Raw genomic sequence first — 23,257 nt, forward strand, 5'->3', positions numbered from 1 at the left:
CCCAAGTGCTGGGAGCATTTCTCTGCACTCAGGTGCTCCCTAAATACTAATCGATTCATTGATTGATTTAGTTTCAGCCTCTGGAAGTTTGTGGAGCACAATCAATTTAACAAATCACATTTTAGGCTATTGCATCATTAACGGCATGACATAGTGGATAGCGCCCAGGCCTGGGAGTCAGAAGGTCATAGATTCGAATCCCAACTCCACCACTTGTCTGTTGGATGGCCTTGGGCAAGTCACTTAACTTCTTTGTGCCTCAGTTCCCTCATCTGTAAAATGGGGATTAAGATTGTGAACCCCATGCAGAACAGGGACTGTGTCCAACCTGATTTGCTTGTATCCACCCCAGTGCTTAGTATAGTGCCTGGCATATAGTAAGTGCTTAACAAATACCACAATTATTATCATTAGTAGTAGTAGTAGTAGTTGTTGTAAGGATGTAGCCTATTGTATTGTTTGTCCTTCCTTGGAAAACAAAGTGCTGAGAGTAACTTTCCATATATTTGTGTTTGTAGTTTAAAAGGGAAAACCATTGAATCTGGAACAGATTAGGAAAGGAGGCTTTTCTTTTATCTCTGCTGGTGATGCTAAAATGATGGAGTTTGTGTTTCTTTATGTCTGGATTTGATTCTGGTGAATTGAACTGATGTGCATACCAAGTGACTTCTCCTGGGGAGAGGACGGTGCTTAACATTCTGCAAGACCTCCTGCGACAAGTGCAGCCATAGCAAATGAATAATGGAAGCAGTGCATTCTTTCTAGTGTAATTAGAATGTGGAGCTACGTTCTGCATGCATTCCGGGTTCATGTGCACATTAGTTTGAAGATCAGAACAAGATGCTCCCGGGTTCCTTAGGAAATTATTCTCTGGAAATCACTGTCTGAGCATTTTTTTGATGGAAATTTTTTTTGTAAAAAAGACTCTTTTTGAATTTTCTGCTCGAAATGATTCCATTTTATAAGTTTGGTACTTTGGGGGATTAAAAATATTTTTTCCAGACCTTTAAAGATGTGTACACAGAGGGAAAGCTGTTTTTTTTCTGGTATTTGTCAAACTCTCACTGTGTACCAGGCATTGTACTAAGTGCTAGGTAGATACAAGGTAATCAGGTAGGAGATAGTCCCTGTCCCACATAGGGCTCACAGTCTAAAATCCCCATTGTATAGATGAGGTAACTCAGGCACAGAGAAGTGAAGTGACTTGACCAAGGCCACACAGCAGGTAAATGGTGGAGCCGGGATTAGAACCCAATTCCTTCTGACTCCCAGGACTGTGCTCTATCCACTAGGTCATGCTGCTTCTTTGAAATTTTGAAATTTAACCCAGTATTTTAGGTCGTAAAACATTCTCGCTCACATTTTATGAAAAATGAAGTCTTCCAATATAAGTAATTATAAAACATTATAAAATCAATCACTGATAGGTCCCGTTAGAGCCAGTAAAGGAATGGGGAATATACACAAGTACCTGTGAAAAGCACATTCTCAGTGTTTTATAAAAAGAAAACTTCCAAGTATTCCAATCTAATGGCTCCAGATTAGCCTCACTAAACCTTCCTTTCATAATAATGCATATATTTTCAAAACAGTTTTAAAGGTCCACAACAACTTCCAACAGTGTGGAACAGAATCCTATAGGGAAAATCTAGTGCTTTTCTGAAGGAAAGTGGTGACTGGAAAGATAAATGATGCATTTCATGAGAGTCCTTTATATCCCCAAGCAATTCTCTCCCTTCTGCAGAGGGGATGGTTGCAGTGGTCTATAAAATACAGCCTCCCCCATACCCGTGACTTAACTGCAGGAGGAAGAAAGCTGGGGGAGCCACATCTCTTCTCATCTTCCTCTCTCTCTCCCTCTCTCTTCCTCTCTTTTTTTCTGTCTTTCTCAATCTCTCTCTATCTCAATCTCTCTCTCTCTCTCCTCTCTTTAGTTTCTTCATCTTTCAAGGCCTTCCACTGTCTTAGCCCAGGAAAGTGGACGGCTCCAGGAACACTGGCTAACATGGAGACCTGCATAAAGTTGTATTTGTGTTCATATTTGGTTTATCAGTGAGTTCTCATCAGAGAGAGAAACGAGTAGGGGGTGTGGTTGTAAAAGGGAAGGGAAACCATCTTTGGATTCAGACTAAGGGCCAGGAAACAGGAGAGCAGCAAGCAGGCAATGTTGCCTAGTGGATATGGCATGGGCCTTGGACTCAGAAGGAATGGGGTTCTAATCCCGGCTCTGCCCCTTGTCTGCAAACCACTTCTCTGTGCCTCAGTTACCTCATCTGTAAAATGGAGATTAAGACTGTGAGCCCCATGTGGGACAGGGGCTGTGTCCAATCTGATTAGTTCGTATCTACCATAGCTCTTAGATGTTAGTATTATTAGTTCCATCTCTCGTAGAAAACATCAAAAATTGTTTATCAGGAAATGGGAGAGTGCAAAAGTATTAGAAGACCTGGTCCCTGTCTTCAAGGTGCTTACAGTCTAGCTGGGGAAGGAGAGACACTGAAATAAATTACAGATATGGGGAGTAGTAAGAGTATAGAAGATATGTATGTAAGTGTTATAAGGGGGAGTCATAACAACAGTAGATTTTAGGTGCCAAGGATGGAAAGCGATGGCCTCAGGAAGATACAAGTTGGGTATGATTAGAGACTATCCAGGTAGGGCTCTGATGAGGAAATTCAACCACTGGTGGACATAACGATATAGAAATTCATCTGAAAAGTGTTTAGTTTTCTGATTGCTTTGAACTACCTACATCCTAACCCAGTAATCCCCATTGAATCAGGGGTTATTGGATTTCAATTTTCCCATAATATGAGGGTCTTCAAGAACACAACTCCGGCATTACAGAATTTAGGGCAGGGGTCTTATCTGCCAACTCTATTATACTCTCCCAAAATGCTTAGTACAGAGCTCTACACAGTAAGCACTCAATAAATGCCACGGATCGAGTGATTAGTACAGTGCTATGCACTCAATTCCTCATCAGTAAATACCATTGATTGAACAGCAGGCAAGCAGATCCTTCCCAGTGGTTTAGAATATAAAAAACCTTGGCACTGCTGATGTATTTTAGAAAGCATCAAAGAAAATGTTCAGTTAATTAAAGGAGGCTTGCTAGGGAGACCACTTTCTGAAAATTGGGAAAACAGAACTAAAAGGAAACACCTCAATTTAATGTGCCCAATCACTAATGGAAGAGGGAATGAATGTGTTCCTGATTAAAATTAGAAAGGCTTTGAAAGAAAAAGAAATACACTTTGACTTGATTTTGTATACTCCTACAATTGCTTGGGTTATTTTTTCCTCTGCAGCTGACATGCTGGAGGGCAAGATTTTTCTAAAAACCCACATTTGAAAAAAGATTAAAAACAAAAAGACATGAAGAAAAATGTTTTTCTTACTAGAGAGGTTATCGTATACTAGGAGATTAAAAATGAGTTTATTTATTTGGCTCACAAGCTCCAGGCATTTCTTTGAAGAATTTCCAAATGACTCTAAGTAAACCCTCTTCACCATAGTTCTACAACTGCAAATATGTTATTTCATATTCCTTCAACAAAGTGTCTACCTGTTTACCCTATTCAGTAAACAGTGGATACTGGTTAGTGGATAGTGCTCTTAACAGTATGACCTGGCACAGAATTTGGGTGGCTATAATTAGTCTCCCTCCTGCCAACTAGTAATAATAATAATTTAAAAAGTAGTAATTTCGGTATTTAGTGCTTTCTGTGTGCCAAGCATTGTGCTAAACACTGAGGTAGATACAGAATAGTCTGATAGGATACACTTTATGTCCCCCAAGGGCATCACAGTCTAAAGAGAAGGGAGAACAGGATTTGAATCACCATTCTCCATGGGAGGAAACTGAGACCCAAGGTCACACAGCAGGCAAGTGGCAGAGTCAGAATTAGAACCCAGATCCTCTGACTCCCAGGCCTTTGCTCTTTCCACTATGTCATGCTGCTTCTCTAAACTAAGGGATCCAAGGAAAGGACTAATGATGTCACAGTTACCAGGGGGCAAGGTGGTTGGAGCAAAAGATGGTAGGAATAGGAAGGTTCTGTTCTTCTGTCTTCAACAAAGATTTGAAATGGAGCCAAAGTTTCATCCTCTGTAAATGAAAAGAATTGTTTCAATTTACTCCCAGAATTATTGAGACAACCAACCGAAGCCCGCAAAGAATTTGTCGGAAATGTACATATCAGCCTTCTCTCCTTCACTCCCTGCAACCATTTATATACCCTTCTCAATTTACTACATTCAGATTTTTTCCTGCTAATTGTTGGCCTTCTGGATTTCATACCTAATAAAACAAAGACAACTTGTATTTAAGAATAGTGCTTGACACATAGTAAGTACCATCATTATTTATTATTAATAATAAACCCAGGGCATTTTCAATGATGCTGCAAATATCATTATTACCTCTTTTACCACCCTCCATCCTATTTTGTAAACTGGCCAATTTCTACCACAAGCATGGTTAATGATTCCTCTTGGACCCAAAAAGAATGCTGTTGGTCTTTCCTCTTCTCCCTGGGCAGCATTTCATGTAAGCTTCCTAACTTAGACCAACCTATATTTTAAGGCATATTTGAAGAAATCCTTAACTATTTCTGGAACACAAGTAAGTGAGTAGCTCAACTAGATCTTGGTTGTTTTGTGTGTGTGTGTTGTTGTTGTTTTCCATAAAGGAAAGAACATCCTGAAATCTGTTAATGATTTTGTCCCATCTATAAAGGCAGATTTCTTGCCCACTTCATCTGAAGCCAACCAGTCAGAATGCCCATTCCAGCTTAGTTCATTATCATTTCTGTCCTACCCATTTGGATTTTATTTGAAATTCATGCTGGGTCTTTTCTTATGCGTATCCTCTTCTCCTTTCTAATGATTTAAAACCCCAAAAGTTTTGTCGGAGAGGACTTTCCCTTCCCCGCTTGAATGATGAAGATAGATAATAGAAATAGAAATCTAACTGTCAAGTTTTCAGTTCTGGCAAAGACTTATCTGTATGGGAGCAGATCATTATTTTTCCAGTGAACAAGAGTTTCCTTTTAAAAATGCTATTACTGGGGCAGAAGCTCTGCAGAGGATCTATTCCAGGCTTGGGCTGAGGCAATAAATAAAGTGAAGTGGATGTCATGGTCTAGGGTGAACATGCATTCCTCCGGGGACTCATGTATGTCCTCTCCCTACCCAGTCCCCCTGTCTCTCTTTGCCTCTGTGTCTCTCTCACTCTTTTTCTTCTCTTTAAAATGACAATTTCCTTTATCCATAAGACCAAGAACAATCAACCCAAAAGTGATCTTTGAAAAGCATTTGAAAGTGCATTTGATGGCTGAGGAGTAGATTGTCATGAACAAAGGCTACCACTGACAGCCTAGAAGAAAGCCATCAAGGGGCTGAGAAAGTGATAAACACTCTGCTTAGCAGTTCCCGCTCTGGACCTTGCAGTCATCTAGCTGTGGGAAGCAATTAGGGGAGAACCGTGGACTGAGATCTGAAAGGATTCTTAAAAGCAGCCTCAGGAGAGCCAGAGATGCCAGTGCTTTGAGGCAGACAGGAGTGTTAACATTTGATACCTGCTAACTTCCATAGGACTCCTTCTTTATGCTCCCTCGTGGAGAGACAGCTGCCAAGGATATCAGTTTCATGCTACCATCTTTACCAACTTTAATTCTGGACAGGTTTTTTTCCAGTGGTGTTGATTGATTGATGAGTGAGGCTAGAGGAGTTCAAGAGACAAGCTGCAGAGAGATATTTGTTTTCTAATAACTGCCGGTTCTCTTCATATTTCCAAATGGTAACTGTTTAAAGACCTGTATAAGAATGCATCATGCTAAAAGGAACAGCTCAGTAAAATCAGAAGAAGTATTTATCCCTCTGACTTTAACCCCAAGGTTAAACTCAATTTATTCCTGATTTCTATTTCCCCGATGACATTTGATGCCCTTAAGAAGAAGCTATCTTTCCTACTCAGTCTACGAATCCTAACTCTCTTTCCACACTGACAAGCTGCGTAAAAATGGATCTGCTCGTACCCAGTAATTCACTGCAGAATTAGATCAAAGTAAATTCTAAATTTAGTGCTATTGTTTCCCTACTGACTGCAACAGAAGTGTTGAGACTGATTCTTCCAATGCTTAGTTTAATTTATGCATCTTTGGAAGCCGCATAAAAGCTGGCATTTCACCAAGTTGGTGATACCCACATTCATTCATTTAATCATATTTATTGAGTGCTTACTGTGTGCAGAGCACTGTACTAAGCGCTTGGAATGTACAATTTGGCAACAGATAGAGACCATCCCTGACCAACAATGGGCTCATTTATAGGTCCTCTGCACTGACGGATTATAACTGTCGTCTGTATGAAGTGACTAGTATGTGCCAAGGAATGAGGTAGATAGAAATGATCAGTTTGGACCTAGGCCCTGTCCCACATGAAGACCAGAGTCTAAGAGATTGAGGGAGAACTAGAATTTTGTCCCTATTTTACAGATGGGGAAACTGAAGCACAGAGAAGTAAACTGCCTTGCCCAAGGTCGCCCAGCTGGCCAAGACTAGAACTCTGGTCTCCTGACTCTCAGAAGCGTAGTCCATCTATGGGCTCCTCTGACTGGGACATTCCCAGAAGCCACGTGCAGGGGGTGTGGATCCAGACAGAGGTCTTATAGCAGTGCAGCAAGGGTCTCTAGGACAATGCTGATCTCTCTCTCCATTGGTTACCCCCTGGTCACTGAGCCCTGAGGGTCTGGGAAGCTCCTGTATGACAAAGCAGAGAACCAGAAAAAGGAAACAGGAGCTTTAGCATCTATGAAGATGTCCTCATCATTACCAAGCTGACTCTTAGTAGCCATTCACCCTGATCTCTGATTCTGATGTACCGTCGCCATAACTCCCAAACCAGACCTAGCATCAGTGAGGGAGAAATAGGATCCAGGTCCAAAATTTTTACTGATCCTTTTGCAAAGTGATAACAAGTATCAGACTACGATAACATCATTTTTCAAATAATAATAATGTTGGTATTTTTTGAATGCTTACTGTATACCAGGTACTGTACTAAGCGCTGGGGAGGATACAAGCAAATTGGGGTGGACACAGCCCCTGTCCTCCATGGGGCTCGCAGTTTCAATCCCCATCTTACAGATGAGGTAACTGAGGCACAGGGAAGTGAATTGACTAGCCCAAGGCCACACAGCAGACAAGTGGCAGAGCCGGGATTAGAATCCATGAAATTCTGACTCCCAGGCCCATGCTCTATCCACTACTCCTTGCTGCTTCTCTGTGGACTTCTTTCTGGTGTAGTACCTTCTGAGGATAACCTTTTTCCCTCCCCCTCTTGATATTCCAGCTGCCATGGAAGTTTCCTTCTCCTTTGACGTCGGCAATGGGCCAGTAGAGATCGTGGTTCGGTCCAACACCCCACTCAACGATGACCAGTGGCACCGGGTAACTGCAGAGAGAAATGTCAAGCAGGCCAGCCTCCAGGTAGACCAGCTGCCCCAACAGGTTCGTCAGGCACCCACAGAAGGACATACCCGCCTGGAGCTCTATAGCCAGCTGTATGTTGGTGAGTGGCAGAAAAGCATACCGACTTGATTAAAACTTGGATACGAATGGCTTTGAGGTCTTATGAAAATGAGTAAAGTGAACAGCTTCTCTTAAGATCCCTTTGAAGCCCATTATTGTGGCAGAGTGTGTCTTTGAAAAGAGGATTTATGGCTTAATTCTCTTCCCCAACCCTTACCCTTTTCACCCTAAATCAACAGATTATTTTCCTCTAATAAATAACAATGTTGGTATTTGTTAAGCGCTTACTATGTGCAGAGCACTGTTCTAAGCGCTGGGGTAGATACAGGGTAATCAGGTTGTCCCACGTGAGGCTCACAGTTAATCCCCATTTTACAGATGAGGTAACTGAGGCACAGAGAAGTGAAGTGACTTGCCCACAGTCACACAGCTGACAAGTGGCAGAGCCGGGATTTGAACCCATGACCTCTGACTCCCAAGCCCGAGCTCTTTCCACTGAGCCACGCTGCTTCTCTAGAGGACTCTCCCTCCACTACCACCCCCACAGGATAGATGCCTGAGAAAAAAAAAATTTAAGTTAGAAAAAAGAATATGTCATTTAACAGAGCATGAAAACAGCCTCCACCCCACTTCTTTGAATTCTCTGCTTCTCGGGAGTGACAATGCTGCAATTTCTAATGTTCATTGCTAAAGGTCCCATAAGAAATCATTAACAATTAATGGTTAATGGAAAGAAAATGGAAAAACATCAAAGCACCCAATCATCAAAATAACAACTCAATGATTCCCCACTCTCAAGAAACTCCAGTGGTTGCCTGTCCATCTCCACATCAAACAAAAACTCCTCAGAATTGACTTTAAAACACTCGATAACCTTGCCTCCTCCCACCTCACCTCACTACTCTCCTACTACAACCCAGCCCGCACACTTCTCTCATGTAACGCTAACCTTCTCACTGTGCCTCCGTCTCACCTATCTCATCACCGACCCCTGGCCCACATCCTCCTCCTGGCCTGGAATGTCCTCCCTCTTCAATTCCGACAGACAGTGACTCTCGCCGACTTCCAATTCTTATTGAAAGCACACTTTCTCCAAGAGGCCTTCATTGACTAAGCCCCCCTTTCCTCTTCTCCCTCTCCCTTCTGCTTCACCCTGACTTGCTCCCCCTTATAGAGCTCCTCTCCCAGTCCCACAGCACTTACTTACATATCTGTAATTTATTTATTTGTATTGATGTATATCTTCCCCTGTAGAATATGAACTTACTTTGGGCAGGGATGTGTCTATTTATTGTTCATTTGTTCATTTGTTAATTCAGTCATATTTATTGAGCGCTTACTGTGTGCAGAGCACTATACTAAGCTCTTGGAAAGTACAATTCGGCAACAGAGACAGTCCCTACCCAACAACGGGCTCACAGTCTAGAAGGGGGGAGACAGACAACAAAACAAAACAAGTAGACAGGCATCACTACCATCAAAATAGATAAATAGAATTATAGACATATACACATCATTAATAGAATAAATAGAATAATATGTACATATGTAATATGTACCAGTGCTGTGGGGCGGGGAGGGGGATAGAGCAGAGGGAGGGAGTCGGGGCAGTGGGGAAGGGAGGAGGAGCAGAGGAAAGGGTTCTATTGTTATAGTGTACTCTCCCAAGCGCTTAGTACAGTGCTCCGCACACGGTAAGCACCTAATAAATGTGACTGAATGAAGGAATATACCCTAATTCTAAACATATCCTTTGTCTGACTCTGACCTAATGCTTTATTTCAGCAATTTTGTTCAACATCTACACTTCAGTTTTGGGTATTATTGTTTAAGTGTACTTGCAAATGCATGGTTGTTCGTTGAATGATTTTTAACGATTCATCATATCCTGCTGCAAACTGCCCTTTAGCAGGAGGACATTCTTCAAAATGTCATGCATATTTACCAGTGACGGTGAAGTAGCTCACCTTTCCTTTACCAAAATGCTGAGATGATCTCTTGCATCTTTATTTCCTTAAGAATGGAGAGTGTTGAAGTGTGAGTTTGTCACTGTCTTTGAGTATCATAAGAACTGTTAGAGGAAGGGCACAGGACTATTTTTCTACTTCCAAAGAGTAAATAAAAAACAAGAGAAAACAAGATTAAAATACAGCAGAGAAGTTTTCCCTTATAGAGGAGGAAGACCATGACCTTTGGAGTTTTGAGAGGCTCAGAGTGCTGTTTCAGCATTCTGGTTCTGAACAATACATCTGCACCATAGAGCCCTGATAGAAATGCAGATTTCCACTGTGAATAAGCACCAAGGGCAGTCCAGCGCAGCTTTGACAGGTTAGAGTCTCTCCATCTTCCTCTACCTCCCTTCTCCACTTCCCTGAGTATTCTTCCCTCTCCAACCTCCAAATATGGTGGGCAGTGGGTTAAATTTAGATCAATTTAAATACCTGTGGGCCAAGTACTCATCAGATGTAGAGTTGGAAAGAGGGGAATGCCCATTTGCTCTTCAGCTATAGCAGTGGGGAATCACAAGAGAAATGGCGAAGACCTCATTCAAAGAGGGAAGTGGTGAGACGGTGTTTCTTTATCTGTCTTTTCCCTTCCCTGAATACTTGCTGAAGATCAGACTCGGCGCCAATGGAAGTCTGAAAAGGATACATTAGAAGGTCATCTCTATTGGAAGTTCTGCAGTACTCACTTTAGGTAATTGGCCTGTCAAGGAGAAAGAAAAAGCATATAGGGCAGGCAGTGCAGTGGTAACAAAATCTCGCAAGCTGTTTATCATGAGGGGATGTCAATACACAACCAGGTGGTGCACTGTGGGAAAAAGTCATCAGACCAAATGTGATTCGACAGGTAAATAAATATGATAGTTTTAATCCCCATTTTTACAGATGAGGTAACTGAGGCACAGAGAAGTTAAGTGACTTGCCCAAGGTCACACAGCGGACAAGTGGCGGAGCCGGGATTAGAACCCACATCCTCTGACTCCCAAGCCCGTGCTCTTTCCATTAAGCCCCGCTGGCTAGTCACATGGTAAGTTTTTTCTTAGGTGGATTAGGTACTGACCTTGTGCTTTCCAAGTGCTCAGTACAGTGCTCTGCACACAGTAAGCACTCTAAAGATGTCACTGATTGATTGACCTATCTGAGGCCAGACTGCTTGAATCCTCACCACCTAAGTGATTTTCTGAGACAGGCAGACTTTTCCTCTGAAAGAAGAGCAAATTGGCTGTGAAGAGAGTGACATGAAGTGGCAAAAAATAAAACTGTTTGTTTTCCCCATAATAATTGATAACTTAGAGAGGATGTTGATTTCCCCTTACTTTGTTTTCTTCCTCATTTGTGAGGGATCAACACTGGGAGTAAGTGTAAATAGACTAGAAAGACATGTGCACCTAAGTAAATATCAAGGCAACAATGGATTAGAGTTAACTGCAGAGTCTAATCATCCTCACCAATCTTTTCCAGTTCAGCCCCTCCTTTAACATTTGCAAGACCATATAAAATGGTCTCAAATAACAATATGCTTCCAAGTATCCTGATTCTAAAAGTTTACTTTTCAGAACTTGGCACTGTTTTAGAGAATTTGCTGCCAGAACGTTATTGAAAGCCAAATAGTGGGGTTACTTAAGGACTCCATCCATTCTCCATTCCCCTGAGGGTTAGAATTTGCTACTTATAAATGCTACTTTACAGTGCTAGCGTGGGCTAGTGGATAGAGCAGGGTGGTAGGAACAGGGTTCTAGTCCCCGCTCTGTCACTTGTCTGCTGTGTGACCTTGGGTAAGCTACTTCACTTCTCTGTGTCTCAGTTACTTCATCTGTACAATGGGGATTAAGACTTTGAGCCCCTTGTGGGAAATGGACTGTGTCCGACCTGATTAGCGTGTATCTACCCCAGCGCTTAGAACAGTGCCTTTCACATAGTAAGTGTTTAACAATTACCATAAAAAAATTGCCAGCTAGATATGTAAATCAAATCTACTAGCTCGCCTGTATTTTCCCAAGCACATTGTCTTCGATAAGCACTAGGCACTCAAAAAAGATGATTGATTGAGTGGGTGATTGATTAAAGCATCACGAAATCTTAAAATGTTACCATCTCAGTCCAAAACAATGCAATACACCTAAATTCAGCAGAGTTTCTATCGAAGTCCTTAATACCGTTCCCTGCTCTCTCAGAAAGGAGAAGATCTGTCACTCTACTTATTTTGGCTCCTTATTCAAGGTTACCAAACCAAGAGGGTAACCTTGACATGAGGGTAACCACAAGTGAAATGGACTTAGATGTTTTTGTGTTTCATTACCAAACAGCTGTATGGCTCATATAACAAAGGCTTGATACAGGTGGAGCAATTCTGTTATTTATAGCCTAAAGAGTGGTTGGGAGGCACCCCTGCCCCCTTCCCCCACCCCCTTTCTCCTTCTCCCTGGACCCCCTGCCCATCCTCAGCCTGTTTCAACTGGCCGGAGCCTTCTTTCTTGGACACCTCCTAAATCACTGGCTGATCCTCAGCCCATTTTTTCATGCCAGGTCTTTCATTTGGTCCCTTCTTTACAACTTGACATTCTTCCTTACTTTATGTGTAGCAGCACTGCCTAATGGAAAGAACATGGGCCTGGAATTCAGGAGGTCATGGAGGTCATGGGTTCTAATTATGACTCCGCCACATCTGCTGTGTGACCTTGGGCAAGTCACTTAACTTCTCTGTGCCTCAGGTGCCTCATCTGTAAAATGGGGATTAAGACTATGAGCCCTATGTGGGACAGGGATTGTGTCCGGCCTGATGACACTGAGTCTACCCCAGTGCTTAGAATGGTGCTCGGCACATAGTAAGCGCTTACCAAATAGCACAATTATTATATTATTATCATATAACCTTTTGGGGGTCACACACCACCCATAGCCTGTAGTCCCCCCTTTGAGTGTAGCCCCCTCCCCCAAACCCCTTTACCAAAGCCTCGTTATCTCCAGGAACAGATCACACCATAGTTTCTGAAACTCAAGGCAGAATAAGGGGCCAAATGTCCAAGCCTAGTCAGCGAGCCAAAAACAGGAAAGAAATATGGACTTGCAAAACAGAGAGACCACATAGCAGAGAGATAGACAAAGTAACAGAGAGACAGGCTGCCAGAAAGCTGGAAAAGAACTGGCAGGGATTGGGCCCTTTATGCAGGTCACTGCTCTGGGCACGAAAAACAATTATAGAAGATAGGATATCATCCTTCCTCTTGAGAAAATTTCAGAGTAGTCCTCTGCAAACGTGTCCTAGATATTCATTCATTCAGTCGTATTTACTGAGTCCTTACTGTGCACAGGGCACTGTACTAAGCTCTTGGGAGAGTACACTATAACAGTAAACAGACACATTCCCTGCCCACAATGAGCTCACAGTCTAGAGGTGAGAGAGATTGACATCAATATAAATACATAAAATTACAGCTCTCACTCTTGATATCTAGAAATAGCTTCTACAAACTTTGGCATGAAGGCTTCAGGAAGTGGGATGAAGTTGAAGCAACTTGCATTTGACAAGGATGAAAGTCACACCTTCATTCCATCTTTGCTTTCATTCACTGTCACTTACAGTTTCCAGACACGGGCCCCAGGGGCATCCAGAACACAAAGCTACTGCCCATGAGCTGGATGCCCATGCCCTAGGCTTCGTGGCTGGCCACTTCCTGTTTTTTCTTGAGGCTTTTCCACACTCTATTATTATAATTATCATTATTATTATTGCTACTAATACTAATGGTGACATTTCTTAAGTGCTTACTAGGTGCAAATTAATTGTTCTAAGCCCTGGGGTATACAAAATAATCAGGTCAGACACAGCCACATGGGGTACACAGTCTAAGTTGAAGGGAAAACAGGTATTGAATCCCCATTTTGCAGAGGAAGAAGCTGAGGCACAGAGAAGTAAAGTGACTTGCCCAAGGGCACACAGCAGGCAAGTGGCAGAGCCCCTCTGACTTGAACCGAAGGGCTGTTTGGCCTTGCAGCACCTGTGATAGCACAGGAAACTAGTTCCAAGGAGTGAGTTCAGGGATATTCGACACACTTGGAAGTGCTTAAATATTTGGGTTCTGTACCCAACTCTCTGAGGCCAAGGTTTCCTATAAACTCGTAGAAAGGTGTTTTTTTCAAATAACACCGCCGCACAACTTAGCTTTGCAGGCTACAGTTTAGGCACAGTAAGTTCCAAACTGTTATTCAGATAATAGCATCCATTTCCCATGGTATATAAATGACAGAGGGGAAAAATGCACACCTATGTAGGCAAGGGAAGAGAACTGGGATTCCCAAAAAATATAAAATTCAATTGACTCCGTGAGACAATAAAATGTACTTGTCCCTGAAGTAGTTTGAGATAAGAGGACACAGCCTGAGAGACATCAATAAAAATGGAATAAAGAGTAGTTGTGTTCTGCTCTTCATTTCCTGTTCACTGACATGAAGGTGTAGCATTTGGCTGTCAGGGCAGACTACTGAAAATAAAAAGTGACAGCCATGACCAGATACCTCCTCTGCTGAATTAGGTCATTCTAGTGGGAATCTGATAGCAAATCTAGAGTATTAGTAACCCTAATTTCAGTCTGAAGTGTTGTAGCCCAATGTGGAAATAAATGCCAAGCCGTTAGGCAGAGACGTGAAAATGTTTGATATGGACCATGAAGATCCTGTGAATGAGTCCAACACATCTCTTTTTCAGCAGATCCCAAAGAAAATACTTAGGCATTCATTAAATAACCTTTTTTTGACTTCCCTCAGAAGAAAACCCCACCATGAACAAAACTTACCCATAAAAAAAAATATTTTCCAAAGCAAGGAACATTTTTCTTTGTGATGTCACTATGATGCATATTATACATATGCATACATGAAAACATATGTATATTTACATATATAAAATAACTTTGATTCTAAATCCACTCTCTTTGGTTCCCTTTTACTTTGTGCCAGAGAAATTTCATGAATGGCTAAGAGAAAAGAATAACATAACTCCGGGTTAGACAGGAAGTTAGCAACATCTGAGCCAAGCAAAATCTGAGTCCTCAGTAAATAAGTTCCTTGCTTACCAGATCAAATGATATTCTTAATGTACTTGCTGATTCATATAACCACTACTTCTTCTATAATAAGATGGTTGGCCCAAGTAATGATCCACCTATCATAATACTTTTATAATGTTTTACCTCTTTCCAAACAGGTTTAAGTGTATTTCTTGATTTTAGCTAGCCATTTTAAATAATTATGGTACTGCATTAAGTCCTGGGGTAGATACAAGCAAATCTGATTGGACGCAGTCCCTGCCCAACGTGGGTCTCACAGTCTCGATCCCCATTTTCCAAATGAGAAATCCTGAGGCCCAGTGAAGTGACTTGCCCAAGGTCACACAGCAGACAAGTGGTGGTACGGGGATTAGAACCTCTGACCTTCGGACTTCCAGGCTCATGCTCTATCCACTACACCATGCTGCTGCTTTAAACTCTAAGAATAGAAATGTAATACTAGCCTGTCAGAATGTTTGATTTTAGGAGTCTAGTAATTAATGAACTCTGGTCAAATTTCTCATTTCAAATGAAACCAGAGTTTTCCCACAAGATTAAGGAAATTATCTTTTCCCCATCAATCTGTAAATTAATGATATTTCATTTAGTCTGTCAAATGACTTTACATCTGGAATTGCCATACCATTTTTCTTCATGTATCTTAGGAACATGCAACACCAAAAAAAATACATTCTGTGAGAGTAGAGATGGGTGCTGCTACTTTTTGTACCAGTGTAGGCTATGGATAAAACTACTTCAAAAGGGTTATGTTTTTATAATAATTATTATTATGGTACTTGTTCAGTGCTTGCTGTGTGCTGAGCACTGTTCTAAATGCTGGGGTAGATACAAGTTAATCAGTTTGGACTCAGTCCCTCTCCCACATGGGGCTCACAGTCTAAACAGGAGAGAGAAAAGACTTGACTTCCCATTTTACAGATGAGGTAACTGAAGCACAGAGAAGTGAAGTAGCTTGCCCAAGGTCACAGAGCAGACACATGGCAGAGCTGGGATTAGAACCCAGATCCTCTGACTCCCCACCCCATGCTCTTTCCACTAGGCCATGCTGCTTCTCTGCTAGATCCTGGATCCGCCCACTCCATCTCAGCAGGTTCTAGGCATAATCAGAATCTTTGAAACAGTGATTCAGAAATTGATCTGTTTAGGTGACTGGGTTCACGAGGCACTTGCAGAAGAGAACATGCAAATGATTATAAACCATTTGCATATTTACTATTGTTGAAGTAGGAATTGTTTTTATTACACTATAGTATTTATTGATTAGCAAGGCATGATAGAAGGAAGAAATATGTTCCCTGTGTCCAGGATCATACACTCTAAGAGACGATACAGACATGAAGCTATTTATCAATAGATTAAAAATAAGTGTGAGGGAAAACCCAAGTTATCCATTCATTCAGTCGTATTTATTGAGCACTTACTCCATGCAGAACACTGTCTTTTCTCACTTGTGATACACAGAGAAGCAACATGGCTTAGTGGAGAGAACACGGGCTCGGGAGTCAGAGGTCGTGGGTTCTGATCCCAGCTCTGCCACTTGTCAGCTTTGTGACTTTGGGCAAATCACTGAACTTCTCTGTGCCTCAGTTACCTCACCTCTAAAATGGGGATTAATACTGTGAGCCCCACCTGGGACAACCTGATAACCTTGTATCTCTCCCAGCGCTTAAAAGAGGGCTTGGCACATAGTAAGTGCTTTACAAGTATCATCATTATTATTATTATGTAGATACCCAGTAAATAATAAGCACTTAACAAATGCCATAAAAAAGATGTAGAGAGAGCAGAATCCAAAAGACCAGACTGCATTTTGTGACTGAAAAATGGAATGTGGTGATAGTAGAACATCAAGCCACATATACAATTGAAAGTCTTTAAAGATGTTGAGCTGTTTGACTTTCCCGTTTGACTATGAGACCTTGATGAGCTCTAAAAGATACATCCAGCTCCTCTAGCGGTTTCACCCCCAACATCGCCTACAAACGGTATTCAACACGGAATAGCAGCACAAGTCAACTAACGGCATGGTCGGCGACTACAGTCAGCTCACAGGAATTGAAGCAGTGCTTGATGGATACTGCTCCATGCCGTGAGACCTAGCAGGGGAATGGCTGACAGCAGACTACCCAAAAAGTTCCTGGATGGTGAAATGAAAAGGGCCATACACAACCCTGGAGGACAGAATAAATCAAAGACACAATCTCAAAAATCATTAAATCATTAAGGGCTGTGAGAGGCCAAGAAAACAGGAAACATGTCTACCAACTCTGTTATAACGTACTCTCCCAAGTGCTCAGTACAGTGGTCTGCACACAGTAAGTGCTCAATAAATGTGATTGATTGATTGACAGACCAGCCTAGCAATTAGGCAGCAATAAAGGAGAGGGGTTGATGTCTTTGAGCAAAGACTTCCTGAAGCCTTCTGGGTTGGAAAACAAAGACAGGTCCATTCTGGAACAAACCTATTAGCATAGCTAAAATCCATCTTTATTCACAAACAGTGTGGCAGGGAGTGTAGTCACATTAGTCTTTTCAGCTGTACTTGTATGCATTAAGAAGGTCATATCAAGAACATCCTGAAGGGGAAGAAAAGGTAATAGAGAAAGAGGAATTCCTAGAGTTAGAGGCCTAGCAAAGCTGGGGCATTTGACCTGAAGGCAGGAAAGTTCAAATGTCGATTCAGTCAATGGAATTTATTGAGCATCTTTTATGTGCAAGGCACTGTGCCAAATGGAGAAGCGGTGTGGTGTAGGAGAAATACACAGACCTCAGAGTCAGGGTATCTATGTTCAAATCCTGGCTCTGTCACTTGCCTGCTGTGTGACACTGGGCAAGTCACTCAACTCTGCACTTCAGTTTCCTCATCTGTAAAATGGAGATTAAATAGCTTAGATTGGGAACCCCATGTGGGGCAGAATCTGTGTCTGATCAGATTATCTTGAATCTACCCCAACCCTTAGTACAGTGCTTGCTACATAGTAAGCATGTAATATGACAAGTATTATCATTATTATTATGTTTTTATTACGACCACAAGTGCTTGGGAGAATATGGTGTACTTTTCCTGCATTTCCCAAACATTTATGCTCAGTTTTCCATACCTACGAAATAGATATAATAGCAAGTTCAAATGGAGATTGGTGATGTTTCAATAATTCTTAGAAAGTGATTTCATTTCAAAGGTATTGTGGTTAGAAATTGAGTATATCAACCTATTGGTCCTTTGCTTTCTTTTAAGGTGGTGGAGTAAGTGGATGATATTGTAAATTATCTCCAGGGACAGCATACTAGACATAAGAAGTTTTAAGAGCACTTGGCTTGAAATTCAGAGCACACTGCTTGAAATTCCAAACAAGTAGTTTCAAGAAACAACAACCTCCGCTCACAATGTCTGGTTTCCTAAATACTGGAGAATTCTGACTTATTGCCTTGTTAACCACATTATGGTAATGAATTCATGTATCCCTGCCTCTTTATATTTCTTTCCCTAGATAAAGCTGGGAATTTGAATTCATAAGATTAAAAGAGACTCACAGAGATAGTGTTAAGCCTCTTTTCTGAAGGAAATCAAGCTAAGTCCTCCAAAACAGCCTATAAAAAGTCCAGATGCCTCCAAACATTGTATTTCAGCAGCAGATTTGTTGCTTCTCAAAAGACCATTTTTATTTTATTTATAAAATTTTAATTAGGTGTCACAGCTTGAGGGGGAAACAAATTTTCACTTTACTGGGTTTCGACAGAACACATAGAGCAAGACTCTCCGAAAGCTTAAGTTGGAGATGTGATGAAACATGTGACTACAGGAACAATAACAGGATGCATTATATATTGACTTAATATCATATATTGCCTCACAGGTGCTGCAGGAGGCCAACGGGGTTTTCTGGGCTGCATTCGTTCTCTGAGGATGAATGGAGTGACTCTGGACTTGGAGGAGAGAGCCAAGGTCACTCTAGGTGTGAAACCTGGCTGTTCAGGGCACTGCACCAGCTATGGAATGTACTGTGAGAACGGAGGCCAGTGTGTGGAGAAGTACAATGGTTACTCATGCGATTGCTCCAAGACTGCATATGATGGACCGTTTTGCATAAAAGGTAAGTGGAAGCGTGTTTCCAGTGCAGAAGTCGTACTTCTTAAAGCCGTAAGCCACCCTTTTCCAGGAGCGGTAGAGGCTGATGCCAGAGGATGTTCTGTAATGGAGAGTCAAGAGGTCAGGGTTCAGGTCCCAGCTGTGGAAGAGAATTAGTACAAGTGGGATTCCAGGTAGTTTGCAGGTAAGAAAAATGCCTTCCCAGATATGTGGATTAGATTAAACCTTTGGGATGTGGTCTAGGCATATTTCTCAATGAACCAGTCAGTGATATTTATTGAGCCCTTACTGTGTGCAGAGTAGTGTACTAAGCCCTTGGGAGACTATAGTACAACAGTTGAGAAGCAGAATCGCCAAGTGGAAAGAGCTCAGGCCTAGGAGCCAGAGGACTCTAATGAATAAGACTCCTCTACTGCAAACACGTTGTGGGCAGGGAGTCTATCTACCAACACCGTTTTGTTTTTTAGTTGGTGGTGGTGGGGTATTTTCATGGTATTTGTTAGGCACTTACTATGTGCCAGGCACTGCACTAAGCACTGTACACATGAGGTACACATGAGATAGCTGAGGCACAGAAGTGAAGTGAGTTGCCCAAGGTAACAGCAGACAAACGGCAGAACTGGCGGTAGAACCCATGACCTTCTGACTCCCAGGCCCATGCTCTATCTGCTACGCCATGGGTGGTAGTAATAATAGGCATAGAAATAATAATAATAATGTTGCTATTTGTTAAGCGCTTACTATGTGCCGAGCACTGTTCTAAGCGCTGGGGTAGATACAGGGTAATCTGGCTGTCCCACGTGAGGCTAACAGTCTTAATCCCCATTTTACAGATGAGATATCTGAGGCACCGAGAAGTTAAGTGACTTGCCCGAAGTCACAGTAGCAGTAATAGACATAGAACTAGTACTAGTAGCGGTGCAGTAATAATAGTAGTGAAGGTATTTATTGACCATCCATTGGGTGCAATTCTTTCTACTTCTGAAGATTTGGAAAGGACATCAGAAACTTGAGATACATTCCCTGCCCATAAGGGGCTTGTACTGTAGTCGGGGAGCCAGCCAAATAAGGTAATCGGGAAAAATTAACGAACGATACAAGTAATTACGCAGATATACAGAAATCCCGAGGGAGGGTATAATTTCAAAACTAGCAAATTTTAGAGTTGGCTGATGTGCTGATGTGATTTGGGGTGTTTGGAGTTGATCAAGGATGGCATTGTGGAAGAGATGGGACTCCACTAAGGTTCCGAAGGTGGGGAGAAAAGGGGTCTGTCAGATTAGGGGAGGAGGGAGTTCTAGGATAGTTACAGTCTCTAGACTGTAAACTCACAGAATGGGAACGTGTCTGTTAATTCTGTTGTATTGTACTCTCTCAAATGCTTAGTACAGTGGCCTGCACATAACGTGGCTCAGTGGAAAGAGCCCGGGCTTTGGAGTCAGAGGTCATGGTTTCAAATCCCGACTCTGCCACTTGTCAGCTGTGTGACTGTGGGCAAGTCACTTCACTTCTCTGTACCTCAGTTACCTCATCTGTAAAATGGGGATTAAGACTGTGAGCCCCACGTGGCACAACCTGATTCCCCTGTGTCTACCCCAGCGCTTAGAACAGTGCTTTGCACATAGTAAACGCTTAACAAATACCAACATTGTTATTATTCAATAAATACCATTGCTTGATTAACTGATTTATTGATTGGAACAAGGTGGAGAACTCTTGGAAGACCATCTGGCCAATTGTAACATCTCTTAAAGAGTCATGGGTGCAGTCCTTGGTATCTATACTAACTGTTAGAGATGTAACACCAATGTCTGTAATTTTTTCCTTTTCGTTCTTAACTTTTCCCTTAAATAATCTATATTGGGCATCTTGTTCGTAAATGTATGCAAACCCTTTCAAAACCTATTGATGTTTCTTGGTTGCCTCTTGTGGTAAAAAAAATTCCATATACATCCACCCAATGATCCATCACTAAGGAAGGGTTGTCAGGTTGCCTACAATTGACTTCAACCCAGAGGTGCCTAGAGGGATCACTCATGAATCACTCCCTTGGAGCAGTGGAGTTGAGCCAGTAGCGTCAGGAGCTCAGGAATAAATAATTGACCTAGTACAGACCTCATGTTCACTTCTGATGTCGGGGGGAAAAAAAAATCCCAACCTGTCTGTAATTCATTTTGAGAATCTGAAAATGGAGCAACTCTGTATTTTATTTTCCTATGAGACAAGCACAGTGTGAGTGTAGATGAAATATATGCAAATCGGTCTGTTTCCTAGAAGGAAGTAGCACATTTGGGTCAGGTTTTCAATAAGTGATTGGGTTGCCTCTAAATCAGAAGCTTGCCATAATATCCCATTCATAATTCTGTTTCTGTCAGGAATACACAAGGGGTAGATGTTGGTGTTATTTACCCAAAATGTTACCTGCGAAAGGGGGAAGTGTTCTCTCAATATTCTCTGAACTCTCTAGTGTACATTCAGATGGTTGTCTGGTACTATGGAAGTGTAAATCTGCCTTTTCTGTTTCTGTTAATCTCATATGAAGGCTGAGAGGCAACAGCAAAGGTGGGAAAGAGGTCCACTGTTCAAGAATGCCAGATCACATTAGGAGTAATAATAACAGGAGTAATAGTTTTTATTAAGCACTTTCTTTGTGCGGAGTACTGTCGACCTAGTGCTGGGAAAAAATACTCAGATAGGAATTAGCCATGATTCCTGACTCTGTGTAGAATATAAGTGGGGATGGGAGACTGGTGACATTCACAAAAGGAATGATGGATCAATAAAAAAAAAAAACTGAACATAAAGAACAAGGGCAAAGCCACAGACTAAAAATAAAGATTAGTAGGTTGTTGTAGCTAGAGGAGAAGACTTTCAGGTTCCACTTGGTACAAAATACAAGACACACAGTATTACTGGGTGTTTTCCTGTCTCATTTTTCCATGATACATGATGGGAAGCACTTGATGATTACATTAATTTTGTCCTTGTAGAGATGACAGTCTTGCAATTATCATCCATTGTGCTCAGTGTTAATTTAACTACAGGCATTGCATTGCCCAAGTAACATCTGAAGGCAATCAAGTAAACTCTAATCCTCGAATGATTCCACTCCGTAAATACCAATTTAAAGAAAATCACAATTCCGTTAATTTTGCAGACTTAGGTCAAGGGCAAAAGCTCATTCAGAACTTCTGGAGAAATAAGAAAGACGCATACATGCCAAAGCAGAGTTCCTCTTGGATGTGTATAAGTCATCCTTGAGCCCTGTTAGACATCAAAGGGAATCAGGATTGCTTGCTTACTTTCGGTTTAATTCCAAAGGAAATCAGGATGGTGTTTTCATTTGTCCTGAGCAAAACTAGTCTGTGCTTGATCCTTTCAATGCCCTGAACAGAAGGGGCACTGAAAAATTGAACAAAAAGGGCCCATGGCCCAATCTCCTTGAACATAAAGGCACAGGGAGGAAATCCGCCTGCCAAAACGTTTGTCCGCTCCCCAGTTTCTTCTCACAGTTACCCGACCATTTGGAAATGGTGCTCTGAACCACCTCTGAAATGTTTATTGGGTTGCCTTGCCGATGAAGGCCAGTTTTCTGAAGGTTAAACAAGTGAAACAGCCAGCTGTCTGGCAGAAAGCGGGGAATATACATGGCTGCTAGTAATCCTGCAATAGCATCTTCATTTCCTCCTCCTGCCCCAACCTCCAACCTCCTGGCTTGGTATTCCTCCCTTCAGGGATTTTCATTACCATTAGTTCTATATTATTACATGGGCTCACAGTCTAAATAGGAGGGAGAATGGGCATTGAATCCCCATTTTACAGATGAGGAAACAGAAGCACAGAGAAGGTTACTGGCTTACCCAAGTCAGACAACAGGAGCTGACAGAGCCAGGGTTGGAACCCAGCTCCTCTGGCTCGCAGGCCTGTGCTCTTTCCACTAGGCCATTTCCTCCTATCTGTACTTTATTTCAGTGCCTAGGTTGTAAACTCCTTGAGGGCAGATATCATGTCTATTGTACTCTTCCAGGTGCTAATGCAATGCCCTGTACACAGTAGATATTCAATGGATATGACTTACGCATATAACATTAAAAAAAGACTTTCCATTATTGATAGCTATGACTTCTTTTCACTCACAGCGAAGAAAACTCCTTGCATTTTATACAATCAGAGCTGGTAACTTGTGGTAGGTTTGTTTTGGGGTTGGGTGTTTGGTTTTTTTAATGCTGCTGTTTCAAACCAAATGTTACCTATAGAATTTCAGTTCAGACTGCTTATTCACTGCTCTTCTCACTGTCTACCATGATTCTTAAAGAACCTCCAGGCTCATAAATTGCCTGGCCTAGTGTCCTGCTTTTAAATGATGCACCTTCCCAGCAGTCCTGCAGCCTGCCTGTACACCAACTCTAAAATTGCCCTTGAGCAGTTCATCACACGTACAGGGCATAACCACCAGCCTCTGACAGCGATCGCTTTGTTCCTTCCCAACCGTTCCTGGTACATATTATCAGAGATGAGGTACAGCCTGCTCTCCTCGTTTCTAGCAAGAGGAAAGCCGGTACC

General features: G+C 42.0%; 1 protein-coding gene across 1 annotated transcript in view; it reads left to right on the plus strand.

The window, feature by feature from the left end:
* CNTNAP2 (contactin associated protein 2) overlaps positions 1 to 23,257 on the plus strand; it is a 1,271,576-nt gene that overhangs the window by 1,097,749 nt on the left and 150,570 nt on the right. Inside the window, exons 17-18 of the mRNA XM_029062825.2 lie at positions 7,357 to 7,575; positions 18,462 to 18,698. Of these exons, the coding sequence (XP_028918658.1) occupies positions 7,357 to 7,575; positions 18,462 to 18,698 (456 nt within the window). The remainder of the gene's footprint in view (positions 1 to 7,356; positions 7,576 to 18,461; positions 18,699 to 23,257) is intronic.

Source organism: Ornithorhynchus anatinus, chromosome 4, assembly GCF_004115215.2.
Source record: "Ornithorhynchus anatinus isolate Pmale09 chromosome 4, mOrnAna1.pri.v4, whole genome shotgun sequence".
NCBI lineage: Eukaryota > Metazoa > Chordata > Mammalia > Monotremata > Ornithorhynchidae > Ornithorhynchus > Ornithorhynchus anatinus.